The sequence below is a fragment of the Enhydra lutris genome, unplaced genomic scaffold, assembly GCF_002288905.1.
Source record: "Enhydra lutris kenyoni isolate GAN:26980312 unplaced genomic scaffold, ASM228890v2 scaffoldscaffold16, whole genome shotgun sequence".
Classification (NCBI taxonomy): domain Eukaryota; kingdom Metazoa; phylum Chordata; class Mammalia; order Carnivora; family Mustelidae; genus Enhydra; species Enhydra lutris.
Window position 1 is genome coordinate 7,022,846 of NW_019154100.1, and position 18,988 is coordinate 7,041,833.

Sequence of the window (18,988 nt, forward strand, 5' to 3'; positions counted from 1 at the left end):
AAACAAATTCCAACAAAAACTGCATAATCAAGGCTATTTTTTTGATTAGCACCATTTAGTTTCCCGGAATTTACCAGAGCAAACATTGCTACAGCAAAAATTACTGCTAATGGTTGAACCTAACAACAAGAGAAAATCCCCAAAAGGGTCATTTAGGCCCCAGCTGCAGCTGTGCCTCACTATATTTCTTACTTGAAAGCTGAGAATTAACAGGAAAATCAGGGCTCTGCTGTGCTGTGCAGATGTGGCTGAAACTGCATTAATTTATTCAGCAAACATTTGTTTAGTGCCTACTATATGCCAAGCAGTGTGCTAGCCACACTGGGATTTCAGGAATAAATCATACCTGGTGCTTTCAAGGAGCTTATAGTTGAAAGTGGTTGATAGAGGGCAGATGTAAAAGCAGCCAAGTTTTAGGAGTGGCATGAGGAGATTGTAGAAGCATAAAGGAGTGGATTAGAAGAATGTTCAGGCTGTGGCTTCATGGGATGAGCTGAGTAGATGGATCTTCATCTTGGATGCCTGGGGCAGGAGGGGCAGGGCCAGTAAGTGGAGACAACAGAGGCCCGGAAGTTATCTTGGTCCTGGGTAGAAGCTGATGCCTCCTACCAAAACTGGGAATATAAGAAGAGGGACAGATTTAGGGAAAAGAAAAATTTTACTTCAGAAATGACCGATTTGCTCATAAAAGGTTCATGTAGCAGGGTCTTCCAGGACGTTACATTTATGAGACCAAAACTTTGCGAATGTCTGGTTACAAGACTCCGATTTTGAGAAGCTGTAGCTTATGTTGCTGTGTTGTAGGATTAGCAACACGACCAGTGGCAGCAGCAATGGCTTGTCTGGGGCGCCTACCATGTGCCATTCCTTGGTGCCTAGAGACACCCCTAACTTAATCTCATGACAACCTTGTAATATATCCTAAGGGGGTATTTTTGTTCTCAGTTTATAGACGAGGACTTTGAAACTTAGATCTGAAAGCCAACTTTGCTCACATCTTAGAGCTAGGTTTTGAATCCAGGGCTACGTGACTTCAAAATCAAGATTGTTTAGTTGGCCTCCACTTAAGCAACTCACCAGTATAACAGATAACGTCCCTTCCTTCTCTAAAGCCTAAACTGAGATCTGCAGCTTTCCTGAGTGCTCAAAGCTCAAGAATGTCTCATGCGTTTGTTCCCACCAGTCAAAAGTTAGAGATTTACTAAGAGGCAGAACCTGTCAGCTGTACTTATTATTCTTGTAATTACGTGTTTTATTAAAATATTAAGTGCTCCAATGTCATATGAGTATAAAGGAAGTTGTGTCCATGAAAATGAGATGAAATGTTCTGGGAAGAGTCAATACAGATTGGTAGCTCAAGAAAATTAGGTATGAGAAGGAAACATAAAAGAGACAGACCATACACATCTAGAGGAATTTTGCATTCATTTTCCTTAGTATCTTTTCCATCCATTTTAACACCTGGCAGTAATTCTATAGGTTGTATGCTGTGATTCTGGTTTATATAAGAAAGAGGGCATGAAACGTAAGTCAGCAGGCCGGTAAGCCAAACCTTTTGAAGGAGACTTCTGTGTACTTGCCCAGGGTGAGCCCGTTATGAGAGAAAAGAAGAGGAAGTCTCTAGAGACAGGTGGAAGTCTTCAGAGTGAATTGAATGAAAACACTTGAAGATACGGAAGGTGGATTTCAGCACAACAAGATTACTCACCAACATTTTTGGCTAGGGAAATATGAAAGGAATGTATTCCCATCTTTTATCTTCTAAAGCTTTACACCCTGTAGACTGCACGCAGCGTAGTATAGAAGAAAGGACATGGGCTTTGGAATATGTTACCTTCGACGACATAACTATTTGCCTGACATTGGGTAGAGTCCCTTGAGTCTCAGTTTCCTCTAATTACAATGGCATAGTAATACCTACATCATACAGTCTTTGCAGAATGTAACGTTGGGCACATAGTAAGTTACAAAGGAATTGCTATTCATTTTTTTGCACTCTTGGGAAAGCAATAAAAAGGTGTAAGATAATAATCAAGAAGGTAAATGAGTTGTGAACAGGAACCCGTACTATCTCTGTCAATTCTTATAATAAGAACTATTCTCCCTTCCTTTAAAATGGATTTTCAGGTTGGGACAAAATTCAAGAGTCTCTGTTTACTTGAAAGATACCGAATCTGGCCAGAAATAAAAGAGAAGAAGATGGATACCAATGGAAACACTTTGTTGTGGCATATATTTTTTTTTATGCAATATTGTCCATCTTCCTCTGTAAACATCAGATTCAGTCCAATCTAATGTTGAGGTCTATGAAATTCTACTACCCTACCACTCCATGTAATTTACTTTCAGATTAACCATAAAAATGTTGTCCATTTTCATTAAAGATAGAACAATCAAAAGAACACATCATTCTTAATCTACTAAATGTAACTTTTTAACTTCTAGATGTTTATGAGGTCCTGTAGTAAATGCTTCCTTTATTATAAAGGCTATTTATGTTAGGAGTGGTAAATGATCAGCAAGAGAGATTGGCAAGGTGTTTTTTTTTTAAGTTTTTATTTAAATTCCAGTTAGTTAACATATAGTATCATATTAATTTAGGTGTACAATAGAGTGACTCAACACTTCCATACAACACCCAGTGCTCATCACACCAAGTACAATTTTTATTCTCCATCCCCTGTTTACCCCATTCCCTAACCAACTCCCCACTGGTAACCAGTGCTTTGTTCTCTATTAAATAAAGTTAAGAGTCAGTTTCTTGATTTGCCTCTCTCTCTCTCTCTCTCTCTTTCTTTTTTTTTTTTCCCTTGCTCATTTGTTCTGTTTTTTAAATTCCACTGCGCATGATGGTTTTTATTTTATTTTTCTTAGATGTTTATTTATTTATTAGAGAGAAAGAGAGTGTGCAGGAGGGGGAAAAACGGGTGGGGAGGGAGAGAAAATCTCATGTAGACTCCTTGCTGAGTGCAGAGCCCCATGCAGGACTCAGTCCCAGAACCCTGGAATGGACGTTGAGATCACAACCTGAGCTGAAACCAAGGCTCGAACACTTAACCAACTACACCACTCAGACGACCTGGCATGGTAGTTTTTAAACACCCTATCCAGAACCTCTAATAAGTAATAAGTAGAATCCAGACACTAAAAGACGTTATCTTGACCTTAGTATGCTTCTAAAACTAATTAGAAAGAGAAAGCATCAGTAGGTAGGAAGATGAAATGAAAGATAAGAAAGAATTTCGCAGAATTGCAGATAATTTGGATATTGAGGATAGGGATTGATAAAGTAAAAAAATGAATCAAGAGGAAGACTTCTTAATAACTTATTTTTATGAACATAATTTTGAAGACTAAAATGGATGACAAAGCCAGAACTATACTTAGAGATAAGAATTGCATATATTGTACATATATTGTTATATGCCCTAATCCTGTTACTCACTGTAAGAAGTGTTAAAAAATAAAAGTGACAGAATACTGTCTTCCTAACAAATGCCTTTACAGTTCATTTTTTAAAAAAACATATTATTGAAAACCTCCCTAGGAGGTTATAGATATTACCAAGTAGCAAGTGTAATAGGCATTCTTGGATATATCCTTTTAAAAATATTTGTTGAGATCCTATTATATGTCAGACCCCATTCTGGGCACATGTTTATATTCCTTCCCTTACACATAGTGAAGAATTATTTTCAAACCAGCAAAGGGAAATCAAATTTTGTGTTTAAAATGTGCCACAGTGTCATCAGACCTTAAATTTAGCTTCAGATTTTATGGAGTCATTCAGAAAATTCATCAAATTGATGATGTGGAAGTGAATTTAATCTACCTGGTTTAGACCTTTATAATAAAGGCATGGTTTTGCTGCTGGTTGTAATTCGGATTAAAAACAAGCACCCACCAAAACTATAAGATACCTAGGAATAAATCTAGCCAAAGAGACTAAGAATCTATACACAGAAAACTATAAAGTACTCATGAAAGAAATTGAGGAAGACACAAAAAAATGGAAAAATGTTCCATGCTCCTGGATTGGAACAATAAATATTGTGAAAATGTCTATGCTACCTAAAGCAATCTACACATTTAATGCAATTCCTATCAAAGTACCATCCATTTTTTACAAAGAAATGGAACAAATAATCCTAAAATTTATATGGAACCAGAAAAGACCTCGAATAGCCAAAGCAATATTGAAAAAGAAAGCCAAAGTCGGTGGCATCACAATTCCGGACTTCAAGCTCTATTACAAAGCTGTCATCATCAAGACAGCACGGTACTGGCACAAAAACAGACACATAGATCAATGGAACAGAATAGAGAGCCCAGAAATAGACCCTCAACTCTATGGTCAACTAATCTTCGACAAAGCAGGAAAGAATATCCAATGGAAAAAAGACAGCCTCTTCAACAAATGGTGTTGGGAAAATTGGACAACCATATGCAGAAAAATGAAATTGGATCATTTCCTTACACCACACATGAAAATAGATTCAAAATGGATGAAGGATCTCAATGTGAGAAAGGAATCCATCAAAATCCTTGAGGAGAACACAGGCAGCAACCTCTTCAACCTCAGCCGCAGCAACATCTTCTTAGGAACATCGCCAAAGGCAAGGAAAGCAAGGGCAAAAATGAACTATTGGGATTTTATCAAGATCAAAAGCTTTTGCACAGCAAAGGAAACAGTTAACAAAACCAAAAGACAACTGACAGAATGGGAGAAGATATTTGCAAATGACATATCAGATAAAGGGCTAGTGTCCAAAATCTATAAAGAACTTAGCAAACTCAACACCCAAAGAACAAATAATCCAATCAAGAAATGGGCAGAGGACATGAACAGACATTTCTGCAAAGAAGACATCCAGATGGCCAACAGACACATGAAAAAGTGCTCCACATCACTTGGCATCAGGGAAATACAAATCAAAACCACAATGAGATACCACCTCACACCAGTCAGAATGGCTAAAATTAACAAGTCAGGAAATGACAGATGCTGGCGAGGATGCGGAGAAAGGGGAACCCTCCTACACTGTTGGTGGGAATGCAAGCTGGTGCAACCACTCTGGAAAACAGCATGGAGGTTCCTCAAAATGTTGAAAATAGAACTACCCTATGACCCAGCAATTGCACTGCTGGGTATTTACCCTAAAGATACAAACATAGTGATCCGAAGGGGCACGTGCACCCGAATGTTTATAGCAGCAATGTCTACAATAGCCAAACTATGGAAAGAAGCTAGATGTCCATCAACAGATGAATGGATAAAGAAGATGTGGTATATATACACAATGGAATACTATGCAGCCATCAAAAGAAACGAAATCTTGCCATTTGCAACGACGTGGATGGAACTAGAGGGTATCATGCTTAGCGAAATAAGTCAATTGGAGAAAGACAACTATCATATGATCTCCCTGATATGAGGGAGAGGAGATGCAACATGGGGGGTTAAGGTGGTAGGAGAAGAGTAAATGAAACAAGATGGGATTGGGAGGGAGACAAACCATAAGTGATTCTTAATTTCACAAAACAAACTGAGGGTTAATGGGGGAAGGGGGGTTGGGAGAGGGGGGGTGGGGTTATGGACATTGGGGAGGATATGTGCTATGGTGAGTGCTGTGAAGCGTGTAAACCTGGCGATTCTCAGACCTGTACCCCTGGGGATAAAAATATATTATATGTTTATAAAAAATAAAATTTAAAAAAAAAAAAAAAAACAAGCACCCAGTCTAATATCTCTAAACCAGAAGTTTCAGCAAGGTATCAAGATTGTGTCCTTACCAACCTTACTACATTTCTATTAATTAATGGCCCTGGGACTTAGAAAGTACCTATTGGTTCTAAAAATACATATAAATAGGAGATGAGTTAATTTACAGAATATCACAAAAAGTAATACCAAATCTGGAATTAGGGTTCTTCTAAGATTTATAGGATCTAATCATCCCAATAAGTAGGAGCTGCCTAGAATCAGCGGCCCCTACCACTCCGCTACCTTCTCCTGTCAGTGCCAGAGGCACTTGGAATGGAGTTTCGAGTCTGCATGTTTTCTGACTGGTTTCTGAGAGGCTCTCTCATCCCAGAGATACACTGAGCTTGCTGCTAAGCACAAATGCCACTAAAGTCAAGGTCTTCATGATACCAGCCTTCACATGAGGAAGTAGTGTCTGAAAGATGCCGAGGCAGTTCCTTCATCCGGGTCAACGACCCTCAGATTCCTTACTGGAAGTTGTGCCTACTTCTGGGCTCCATCCTGTTAAACAAGTGTGGAGAATTTGGAGAGAAGTCTGAGCAGAGGCACAAGGACGATGACAGAGAATGAGACCCAGGAGGAAACCAGAATTATTTTACTTGGAAAGGAGCAATCAGAATGGCAATTTAATAATGGTCTTTCAGACATTAGGAATTATGACATTGAGGTTAACGACCAGATTTTCTTCATGTGCAAAACAGTGAAAGAAATAGAATTTCAGCTCTAGCAAGAAGAATATAGTATAGAACCAAAAGAAACAAAAAAACAAACCAGCAATCAGATGCTGAGCCTATTTAATCAAAGGAATAGATCAGTCCACACACTTTATGAAAGTGTTTTTAAAGGCAATATGATTTCCTGTCTGTTTTATATATTATCCATAATACCACCTGACACAACAGGGACACATTAAATGAACTTTGTTTTTCGACCCTGTGAATCTATGATTTATCTTTAAATTATGTCATAAGGTATAGATTTCCAACAGTTATTTTAAATTAGAGCCTCATAGCTTGGTGCTGCCAGGACAGGACTACTTTCTAATAAGGCTAAGGAAGTTAGTGGTATGGAGGAACATTGATTCCAGGGGCCGCAAACTCATGGAGCTGCAGGGGCATGTGGGTACCATGAAGAAGTGAAGCTAACAGCGTACAACAGTGCAGAGTTAGGAAAGTTCTGGTGCATTTGAAGGTGTGTAACCCATCCCAAAGGGGCAACCACTGTTGACTAGCCCGTTGTTTTCACGTCACAACATACCCATAATGCCAGATCTTTAGCTTTCAGAAGAAAAACTGGGGATCTGGAATCTCACGTGAATTTTTTATTTAATATCAACAAAATACTAGGATTTATCAGAATGCTCTGCAGGCAAAGCAGTACACCTCTGCGGGCTGTAAGTTAGCAGTCTCTGGTTGTCCTTTAGGTCACTGGGTAACCAACACATTAGTTAGCAAAGACAACAGAGCTGATTGAACTCTGAAGCTTAGGAGAATCCATCTGCTAAACCTTCATAAGGCTTGAATTAAGGTCCCTTCCAGCTCTGCGAATCTTTTGATCTCCCCTTCCTTCTTCCCTGCTCTCAGTATTGGGTGACTTATTCACACAGTGGTGGGGATTTACAGGAATTACTTATTTCCCCTAGCAATATAATTTTATTTTGCAAAACCATCACATACTTAGATGGAAGACAACTTTTGTTGCTATACTAAAGATGCTGCTGATGCTATTAGATTTTTAGGAAGGCACTCACATATGGCACAGACATGTCACTTTGGATCTTTGAACTAACATTTGTTTATAACATTGGCTGCATGAGGCATGCTTGACTTAAAAGCCTACTTACACTTCACCATTTGGTGACATATTTTATTTCTCTTTCATAAAATATTTTCAAATAACCCACTTCTCCCTGGGCTAAGGACAGTTGGATCTCTGAAATCCCCTTCCTTTCAGACAGGAGAATATGCCACAGATGAAGAGGAGGATGAAGTAGGACCTGTTCTTCCTGCCGGTGACATGGCCATTGAAGTCTTTGAGCTGCCTGAAAATGAGGACATGTTTTCCCCATCAGACCTGGACACAAGCAAGCTCAGTCACAAGTTCAAAGAGGTAAGTTGCTGATCTGCAAAATATTTTTCTATACCTTTCCATTTCATTATTACATCTATATTTTGGTTTGAAAAATGTATTGAGAAGAATCAGCTTTCAAAAGAAAGCCTTTGGATAACAGATTGTCTTGAATTTCATTGAATTTCAAGGTAAAATTTAAGTAGATCTCATTCCACAACCATTAATTTTTAAATGCTTGTTATTTGTGTAGTGATAGGTTATGACTGGTCTGTTCTTCCATATTTTCAAGCTGTAGCTTAAATGTGCAGTTTCCGTGGTAAGTTCAGGTTTTATTTTTTCAGTATTACAGAATTTGGGGGATCTGACAATAATCTTTCCTCTAAAGCAATAATTTCTTAGAAGGGTTTTTTTTTTCTTTTCCTAAAATAGACAAGATCCCAAAAGGAATCAAATGACATACCTAAGTAGTTTAATTGAAGAAATTAAAGTTTAATGAATGAAATTTGAGCAGAGTCACTAGAACTCCCCCAGGGATAGTGAGGTGCACAGGGACTGGTAACAGCAGGAAGTTGTTCCAACTTCCAACCAAAAGAAGGCCTTGATGGGTAAAGAGGAACAGAGATTTGTCCCCTCCTCCCCTCTCCTCCCAAACAAGGGCATCTTTATAAGATCCAGCCACTGCTAAAAGCGACATTTGGAGACAAGGGTGATAGACACTCAGCCCCTTCTCTCCTCCTCTGAATGCTTCCTATCTATCGGCCAAACCCAGGAGGAGTGTGAAGAGGTCAGTCTCCCAAGGCAGCAACTATCAGAAAAGGGCCAAGTAAGGATCCCAAAAGGGCAGATAGGTGCAGATAACACATACATTCGTCTTCTAGATTAACTGCTCAGAACTCCAGCATGTAAAACAGAAACACTGATGAATGGGTCCCCAAACAGTTTACTCTTCCTTGTTTTAGGAAACATGCTTATTGTCAAGGCAAGTGTGTCATTATTTAGAGCCCCCCCCCCGAGGCACTAAAGCTCTGTGGTTTCGAGCCTGTTAGGGACTTGACCATTTGGAAGAAAAAGTTCTCCTATATGTGAAAAACGAGGTTGATCCTTGTGAATGTGTAATTTCTAACTTTATTTCTGATTTCTAATTTATTTTCATTTATAATTTCTAATTTTGATGTACCGTAAATAGTTCAGTTTTATATGCTCTGATGTTATACCTACCATGCCTTAATATTGACTTGCCTTGACTTGCCTTTTTAATTCCTTATGATAAATTTATACTTGTAAGACTAGTATCAAAGTGAATGTACTTTTAAGTGTAAATTTTTATTTAAAAAAAAACTTAGGTTTATTATAGAATTTTGAAAAATGCACATTTGTATAAATGCCAAAAATCTCATTCAGTAGCCTAATTTTGTGGTATTTGGGATTATACAATACATGCTGGGTTAAATTTCTACTCTTGATACCTGTATAAATGAATTAATAGAATTTTCTCATGTCATCAAATGTTCTTCTGCAAATGATGTTTATTTACTATAGAGATCTCTTATCATTGATCTACTTAATTTTTTGTCTTAGAACATTTCCATTGTTTCCAGGTCTTAAAAAATTATTATTCTTAAGTTACACTGTAACTGATATGTGTGTACTTATCCTTGGGATAATTTCTCACCATGGAATTGTTAGATCAAAGAATATGAGTATTTGGGGGACTTGTGGTACTTAATGCCAAGTTGCCACCAGAATGGCTTTTCTTGGTGATAGAGAAATTTATTTATGCCACTCAATGTGCTAAGTGCCCATTTCTCTCCCACCTGTTATTGTCGGGTTGAACCATTTCCATTTGTATAGTTCACAGAATTTTTGAGGCAAAATACATGGGTTTTCCAGATGATTTATGACTATTCCTAGTTCTGAATCAGATACAAACACTTGGAGACAAAGGAAGCACAAGTTCTATAATGATCGCAAAACTCAGAATTCCCTTACAGTAGGAGTGGCAGTGCTTATCTTAGGGCTAGTTCTTGTAAAGGTTTTCTGCATTAACTGGTATCTTCAAACCAAAGAGCAGTGCCAAAAGAGAAAGTTCTACTGGAAGTGAGTGAGTGCGAGGAAGAGGCAATCTAGGGACCTTTTTCTCTGCAGCTCTGATTTGGCCCATGAATACAGATTATCTAGAAGAATAGATGGACGACTTGTTCTTTAAAAAAGTCTTCCTCAAATGTTGTAACTCTCAGTCCAGCTTTGAGGCCGTGAGGTCAAAGCGGTATATCCGGGCAACAGCCTGTATTACAGCCAGGTGGGTATGGCCCTACCTTTTGACAGATAATTGAGCTGGAAGTGGAGCCCACATTCTTTTATGGAAGCTAAAGAGGATAAAAAGCAGAAACAGTATATGGTTATATCCTCCATTTTCTGAATTGAGCTAAGGACTCCGCACTCTGTAAATACTGTTTGAGGTGTACTCACTGTGTAGACAACTGTGGGGTCTAGACCTAGAGGTTGGCAAACTGTGACCTGCTGGCCAAATCTAGCCCAATGCCTTTGGTTGTAAATAAAGGTGTATTCGACATCGCCATAGACATCTGCTTGTTTATTGTTTGTGGCTGCTTTCGTGCTCCAGTAATAGCCAAGTCAAGTAGTTGCATGAAGACCATGTGACCTGCAAATCCTAAATTATTTGCTATCTGGCTTTTTACAGAAAATGATGGCTGACTTTGCTGTAGGCCCCTGCACAATCTGCACCCATTGTATATCTAACAGAGCTGATTTATTTTTAGCCTGAGTAACCAAATCTGTAATTTTCTTTTAACTTTGGTTTTTAAGAGTTGGGGGTTCGTCCTCACCTCAAGATCAAGCAAATACCACATTATTTCACTTCTAATTCTTGTCATCTCTTTTGTTATATGTTTAACATATTGACATATTTATTTCTTCAGGAGATTGTCACTGAGGATTTGTATCTTGTACACTTCCACTATCAGTTTTAACTTTCTTTCTATGGTTAGCATAAATGCCCCAATACTTACAGCACTAAATATTTTTCACAAGATGATGCACAAAATGTGGGGTGGAGATGGAGAGTCACGTGTGTCGGACTCTGTACAGTGTCTCCTATTAGTGAGTGTTCTCTTAATTGCATTATGTCAAACCAATACATGTTGTGCTCTTTGAGAAAAGTACATTGGACGAGATTATCTCAGTCAGCCCTCCTTTTGGCCTATTACCTATCTTCCCACCAGGCTCTCAGGTCCTCTGTTTTGGCTCACACTTGTATCCTGTTTTCTCATAGTTCTTGACATATGGTCAGTGGTTAAATATTTGGCGAACGAATATCATAAAGCATCCTGGAAGTTGTTGTATAATTCAAGACAGCTGCCTAATTTAATTTCTCCAAGGAGTTGACAAGATAGTTGACAAGATAGCACTTTTATTAAATGCTCATTTCTGTATTTCCCTCTGCTTGGAAGGCCAGCATTATTATCTACAGAACTGGTGCCTTTCCACTCTGGCCTGCTTTTAGCCTTTATATTCTGTTCTGTTTTCTCGTTCTTTGGTGCAATGCTGTTAGAATATACATGAAACATTGACAGAATAAATCAGATTCATTTAACTCTTCAAAAATTCCTGTAGTGTTCAACCTATTCAAGAAAACATTTGAATCACTTTATTCATTCCCTTGGAAAAACTTCTTTGCATTTTTATTGTAATTACATTAAACTACTAAATTAACTTGCAGAGAGCTGGCATTTTTATCACAGTGACTCTTTTAATCCAAGTTTATGGAATGTATCTGTTTAATTCAAGTCTTTTTTTCTATTAGTTACACAAGCATCCCTCCTATAAGTAACAGAACATCTCACTAGAGTGGATTAATCAAAAGCTGCCACAAAGGTTGTATTAACTTCACTATAAGTTAAGAAGTTTTCTCTATTTTTCTATTTTCAAAAATGACTTTAAGAGAGACTTAATGACGTGCATAAAATAGAAATTTCTGTTCCCTAGAAGTTTATTATTACTCAGCTGTAAAACCATCTGTGCCTTTGTGGAGGAAGATTTTAAAAACCTTTTATAAAGCTATTACTCTCTCCAAGTGTTCAGGTTTTTCTTGGGCCAGTTTTGGTGTTTTGCATTTCTCAAGAAAGTTATATGTTTCCTCTAAGCATTCATATTTTCTATCATTTTTATAATATGCTTTTAAAATACTGAAATCTTTGCTATCTATAATTAGTTATTCTTGTTTCATTCTTTATTTGAATATTTTTTCTTAGTTATTTTTCCACAATTTTTGTCTGTCTTGTTAACCTTTACATTCCTAATATTTTAATTAAAACATATTTAATATTTCCTACCAATATTTTAATTTTTTCCTCCTTTCTTGTTTCAGTAGTGGATTAATTGCAGTTAGTACATTTATTTTTTATAATTCCTGCATTCTGATAAATATGTTGAAAACTATGCTTTTTCTAAATATTGATTTTTAACTACATGTTAACAATTTTTTACATTTAGAATGCCATTGTCCTTTAAATATAATTTCTCTTGGGATTTCCTCTTTTTTTTTTTTTTTAAGATTTGATTTATTTATTTGAGAGAGAGAAAGACAAAGAGAGAGAATGAGCAGGGGTGAGGGGCAGAGAGAGAGAGAGAGTAGCAGAATCCCTGCTGAGCAGGGAGCCTGACCCTGGGCTCAGTCCCAGGACTCCGAGATCATGACTTGCACCAAAGGCAGACGCTAAACTGACTGAGGCACCCAGGTGCTCCAAGATTTTCTCTTTAATACAAGAATGTTTTAGTGATATATTTTACTTTCCAGATATATGTAGCTTTATTTTGTTATCCTTTTGTTACCAGATTTCAATTTTATCACATTCTGGTCAGAAAACATATTCCATGTGATAGCTATTCAGAATTTTTAAGACTTCTTTTGTAACTTAATTAATAAATAATTTTGTTTGACTAGTCCTCATGCATGCAGAATTTTTGCATACATTTTGTGCTTAGGTATGAAATTTATATGCTTTTCATTTATGTAAATATGATTAATAATAGAATTATATATTTCTTCTCTGTAGCGTGGCTTAGATTTTTGTCTGTTTGATCTATTAATTCTGAAAAGCCTATGTTAAAATCAAAAACTACAGTTATTTTTTTCCTTCCTATAATTCTATCAGTTGTGGTTTCATATATTTTAAATCTTTGATATCAGCTGCATATATGTTCAGGATTATTATGACTTTGTGATTTATTTAACAACTAGCTGTCTTTTCCCTTATGATGCATTTTACCCCAAATTTTATTTTCTCTAATAATAAAACTTCATCACTGCCTTTCTCTTGCATCATCTTTGCTTCACAACATCTATTTTTTCCATCTTTGTTTTCCATAATAGCCTTTTGTTCAAATGTATTTCCTTTCGCCAACCTGTTCTTAAATCTTACTCCTAACTACTCTGGGAGTCTTTGTCAGTTAATTCATGAGCTTAACCCATTTACATTTACTTTAATCACTTTAATATTAGAACTTAGAATTGCTTCCTTATTTTGTATTTACAGTTTTCGTGCTTTCTTCTTGTTTCTTTTTTATCTTTTACCAATTTGCCATTAGATACATCAAATTCTCATCTGCTGCTTAAAAGTTATACATTTTCATTCTTTTCTTCTAGAGATTACATGTGAGTAATTTTGACTCAGTCTTAGGTTATTTTCTCCCAGGAACATAGAATGCAGATCAATAGCTGTATCTACCATTTAACAAAATAATAACCATCGCATAGTTTCATCTCCCTTTCTCCTCCTCTTCAATTTTTTTTTTTTTTAATTTCATGGGTTTTGGTTAGATATCTAGTTCTAACTCCCCTATGCTTCTCCTGACTCTAATGGGATTTCAGTGCTGTCCTGATGTTAATTTACAAACCTCATTTTGGTGCTCCTACTTTACCACATGGCACCAAAATTTAAAGTTAGTGGCCAGGATGTCTAAACTTAAGGTGAATGGAATAGATTGTCCCTGATTTACCTCCAGATGCAGGTTTACCCAGTCACATGTATAAGATGAAAGATTAATTAGATTGCGGTCTCCCATTCCTGGTTATAGACACTTGCCTGCTTCATATACTCATTTTTCCCAAACATATCTGGAAATACCTATATGTTCTGTCTCTTAAGAACTTCTTACAATTTTTTTTGCTAATTGATGAATGAGACTTTTTTTTGCATCTCCAAAGCTGCATTCAGGAAAGGCAGTAAATAATTTTTATTAGTATGTGTTGTTGTACTGCACTGGCTGTTTGCCCCTGGTCAATTCAGTCATTTTATCTTTTTTTTTTTTTTTTTTTTTACTCATTCCGTCATTTTATTATCCTTTAAAATGTTTGATTTCTCTTTTCTAACTTACGGCAATAAATGCTTAGTTTACTGTAATACCTTATTTTTTAAACATGAAAGCACTTAAAACTATGAATCTCTGTTTAGCTAAGTCTTTGGCAACATCTTTGAGTTTCAGTGTTCATTTGGTCATCATTTTACAAATAGTCTTTATTTTTCATTTTTAAATGTTTTTATTTTCTCTTTGACTTGAATAATTGAGGAAACAGTTTTTAATTTGTAACTTATTATTAATCTAATGTTTTGTTACATTGTGGTCAGATAATATTGTCTATAAGTTTTTTTTTTAAGTGGTTCTTTTATCATAGATTAATATGTGTATTTGTGATAAAAGTGATATCATGTGCTTTCCACTTTCTGTATCCTTATCATTTTTTCCTATTTAACCTACTACACTGAGACCCATATAGTAAAATTACACCTCATTATATTTTGGGCCTAGTAGCTTTGATCATCTATTTTAATATTACGTTGAAATCATATAAAATAAAAACTTAAAGATTTCTTAATCTTTAAATATTCTTTGTTTGATGGTAATAATGTGACTGCTACTTTTGTTTGTAGTTGCTGGATAAACTTTGTAAACTTGTGTATGTATCTGCTTTTATAATGTAAATTTAAGTGAAGTACTTTGTTTTATTGTAAATTTTGAAAATATCCAAAACTTTAGCAACTTAAGTTTATTGTTATAATTATTCAGAGTTTAATATATCTCACCTCATTTTATGCTTTATGATTCCTTTATGTTGATTGATTTTTGGTCAGGATTATCTACGTTTTTAAAAAACTATTCTCTATTTCTATAATTTTCAAAATTAAGAACAAAATGATACCATGTGGAGTTCTAAAACAATACCATTTGAATCTTTTTGATACAATCTTGGTTTCTAAGACAAGATTGTTGTTAATATTGTCACATTTTCAATTAGCTTTATAATACTATTTGCAATAAATTGTTAGACTCTGGCTTACTCAGTTTCACCTGGTATTTTCTCTACACCAGAATTTCTCATTTCATGGAGTATATCCTTGAGTAATGTATTATGTACTCATGGAGGTTACAGCTTTCATGGGCTTCCTATACTGAGAATGGGAAAATCTAATTTTCATGACATAGGAATGATAATTTGTTGGGTTTATTATTTTGATTCATTGTTTTTTTTTTTTTTTTTCCTGACAGTGTTGTAGGGTAGGCTTCTCTGTTGAGCTAGGTGTGTACTGTAAAAACTAAAGTGTAATGCCAACCTGGCATTTGGATACTTGTATTATTTTAGTCTTGTATTTTACATTTTTATCACAATTTCTTCAAGTAGGCTTCCTTTCATTGAGGGTTTTTTTTTTCTTTCAATTTGCTTTCCTTGTTTTATGTTTATGTTTTGGTTTGGTTTTACTTAATATTTTCTTTAGTTTCTGTTACTTTTATCTCTGTTGTTGTTTCTTTTCTAGAAACACTTTGTCTTCTGTATTAATTATTATGCTCATATTTTCTTTTCTATTTTTCTATCTGAGGTTGTTTTCAAATGTGTCCTCTCATATCAATGATTCAGGTTTCTGTAGCATTAAGTATGCTTTTAACTTTAAGTTCATTTATGCTTTTTAGCACCTCTAACATCACTTAATTCCCTTTTTTTTAGTTTCCTCACTCTCTATCCATTCTTTGTGCTCCTTCACTTTCTATCCTGGTAGTCCAGAGAATTACCTTAAAATATTTTTATTTATGGGCTACCTCATTTTCTCAGTTTATTTGAGTTTTCAAGTTGAAAGTTGATACTCTCTTTACCGTCCCTTGAAATATTTAGTAATAGGCTCAGTTTTGCCTTTTTCTCCTATATTTATCTGGAAGTGAGACAAAAACTTGTTTGTATAGTCAGCTGTCATCCACTTCTTAAATTATGTATCCCATATCTAGACTCCCATCAGGAGGACATATCTGTGTGCCTCGTTTCCTGTCTGGTTGCTATTTTCTGGCAGTCTGTCATCTAGTGCAGTTCTCTGTGCTTCGGTGAAATACTTCCAAATCTTCCACTCAGTTCTCTAAATTAAAGGGGGGGAAAAAAGATGATTTCCTGCTCTCAAAACCCTTACTAGGACCACCCCTATCTTTACTGCTCCACTTTGGGATCTGGAACTCAAAGTATGCAGTGTGCCACTGTTCAGCCACCTTCCTGTATTATTTTCCTCTTCTGGTAGTTGCTTTCTGAATGAATGTGGAATCCTGAGAGAGTTGGAGAACCTGGTCTGAGGACAGTCCCTGGGAAAGACAGTAAAGGTTGCCCAGCTTTCTCACTGGATAGACTCGGGATCTTCAGCAGTCATTGAGGATGGACAGACCATCTCTCTGTCCTTGGAGTGAAGCTTGGATGCTTTTCTTAATTCAACTTTGTGACTCTTTCATATTCTAGTTACAGTTTAGTGTCCATTTGAACTTGTGAGTTTTCTTTCTTCCCTTTTTTTTTTAATGTGATTTCACTGGAAATTTAGTGGGGAAAAGGAAGAGGCTGAATCAGAAACTGCTGGTCAGGAGATATTTAAACCAGTTGTCTAGTGTTTCCCATCACACTCCTCCTCAGTAGTCATGAGGATCTTGAGGGGAAAAATGGAGTCTAAAAACTGTGCTATTTTACTTTGCTTAAGTCATAGAAAATGTATGAAAAATAATCTAGAGAAAGTTATAAATGCCTTAGATGATAATATAAAGTTATATTTATGGAAATTTCCATTAACATGTAGAGAAGCTATAAAATAGTTTATCTAAAATAGTGTACTTAGCAGCAAACAGATACTTCTTTAAAAAAGAAACTGTAATTACATGCTTTCACCTACATCCATTTTCATCTACATCATTAATAACTAGTTTATGAATACCTACTTGGAGAGTGGCCTTGTTGGAGTAGCTCACCCAAGCCTACATATGCTGCAATTAGTGGTACCATTCAGATTAGATTATTATACTATTCAGTGATACTCAGTCACCCAACTTCAGCTAATTTTGCATAAACTGTTCCCTGAGAAAAACACTCGATCATGTAAAGATTGGTACTATATGTAAAGCTTTGAGCAGAAATTATAAAGGAATATGATGTAGCTTCATTTATAACAGCACCTGGGTATAGGCAAAAGCAGTCGTGATTCCTTCTTTTATGGAGCCTACCCTGTCATAGGTAAGACAAAGTTCAATCAAATAATCACACTGATAATTATAAAAAGTTTGATTCCAGTACTTGAAACCACTTTATAAAGTTCTATGCAAATATCATGTATTATTTCGCCCTTGTAAAGTAGAACAGAGAATGTTGCTCTTACCCGATTGTGAGCTCTCTGGCACTGGAGAGCTCTTTGCTGCAAAGACAGTGTTTTGCACTTTCTAAAGAAAAATGTTTCCCATTCTTGCACAGGATAGGTAAAGAAAGCGTAGAAGTTCAGTCTCTCCATTTCTGTTTCTGCGTAAGGATGTTTCTATTTCTAGCGCAGTTAAATTTGGATTGTATTGATTCAGGGATAGGGTACATGTTCCATATTCATCTTTATTTTGAAAGAAATAAACAAAATGGACACAGGCACACCTGCAGAGTGTTACGTAAGAGCTGCTGTTCTCTGTAGGAGGCATGTGTTTATTTGTGCTGTTTGTGCTGTAACCCCAGGGTAGACATCTTTGGCATTCACGTTAAAAGATGACAGAAGAGATGAGATTGGTCTTTTAAGTTAAAACACTGACCTGCAATCCTTAACCTTTTCTTTTTATTTATATCCTGTCTTCCCAAGTATTCTCTCCAAATCTGGATTTTCTGAAGCTCCCAAATTCTAACAGGTGTTTCAGGCTTGGTTTCTACTAACCAATCCTGTTGACTCCCTGCCCCTGCCATCAGCCTGACCAGTCTCAGATGGTGATGTGCAAACCCTTGATCTGTCCTTTAGAAAGGTTACTAGCCACATGGAGAGAGAACTGCTCTAGAATAAGAAAACACAGCCTTTCACCAAGTCACTTCACCTCTCTGAAAAGCAATTTTCTCTTCCTCTCTCTGTGAAATGGAGGTATCTCGGTCTCACCCTGCCCATTTGCCAAAGTGGGAGATAAGACAAAGAGGCCAAAGCCTAAGGGTCATCTGACCCAGCTATGGGAATAGAAGATTAATCAGGCTATATTGGAGGAGGTTCTCTACCATGTTTCTCTGGGGGTGATCTAAGAACTTCTCTCAGAAGGTGGTCTTTATTATAATCTCCTAAAGTAAGTGTTTGGAAGGTAGGTTCTGTGTCATGTGATGAGCACAGCTCACGGTGTCATTAGGTCAGTGCTAGTTGGATAACGAGGGAGGGAAAAAACTGTGTTATGAAGCTGATTAGGTGCAGGGTGAAGGGGTTAAGAGAGGAAAGGGAGTCAGACCTGAGATATTTTCCACACCAGCATCTGCTTTCCCTGGGAACTTGAAGAAGCCATGTAACTTGTCTGGGCCTATGTCCCCATCTGAACAATGAGGTGGACCCTACCTGTCCACCTTCCCTCACAGGCTCATTTGCAATGATAAAGGAGATGATAAAAGAGATAAAGCGTCTTACACAGGTAAGACATTTAGTGGAAGGAACTGTGAACTGAAGTGTTCAAAACCCAGCTCAGACACTCATTAGCTCTGCAGCGCGCACTACTGAAGCAGTTTCCCGCTACGTAACATGAAGGTTCGATTAGTTTTGATATTTTTCTTACTAATAGAGATGGGTTTGTAGAAGTTCTCTTAAAGTGCATACAGCCTTAAAACAATTACGTGTCCTGTCA

General features: G+C 36.6%; 1 protein-coding gene across 3 annotated transcripts in view; it reads left to right on the plus strand.

Annotated features, from left to right (window-relative positions):
- The window catches only part of LOC111147330 (protein phosphatase 1 regulatory subunit 9A), a 299,050-nt gene that overhangs the window by 223,694 nt on the left and 56,368 nt on the right, over positions 1 to 18,988 (plus strand). For all 3 annotated transcript variants that reach the window (XM_022503322.1, XM_022503321.1, XM_022503323.1), the window contains exon 6: positions 7,718 to 7,873. In XM_022503322.1, coding sequence (XP_022359030.1) covers positions 7,718 to 7,873 — 156 coding nt within the window. The remainder of the gene's footprint in view (positions 1 to 7,717; positions 7,874 to 18,988) is intronic.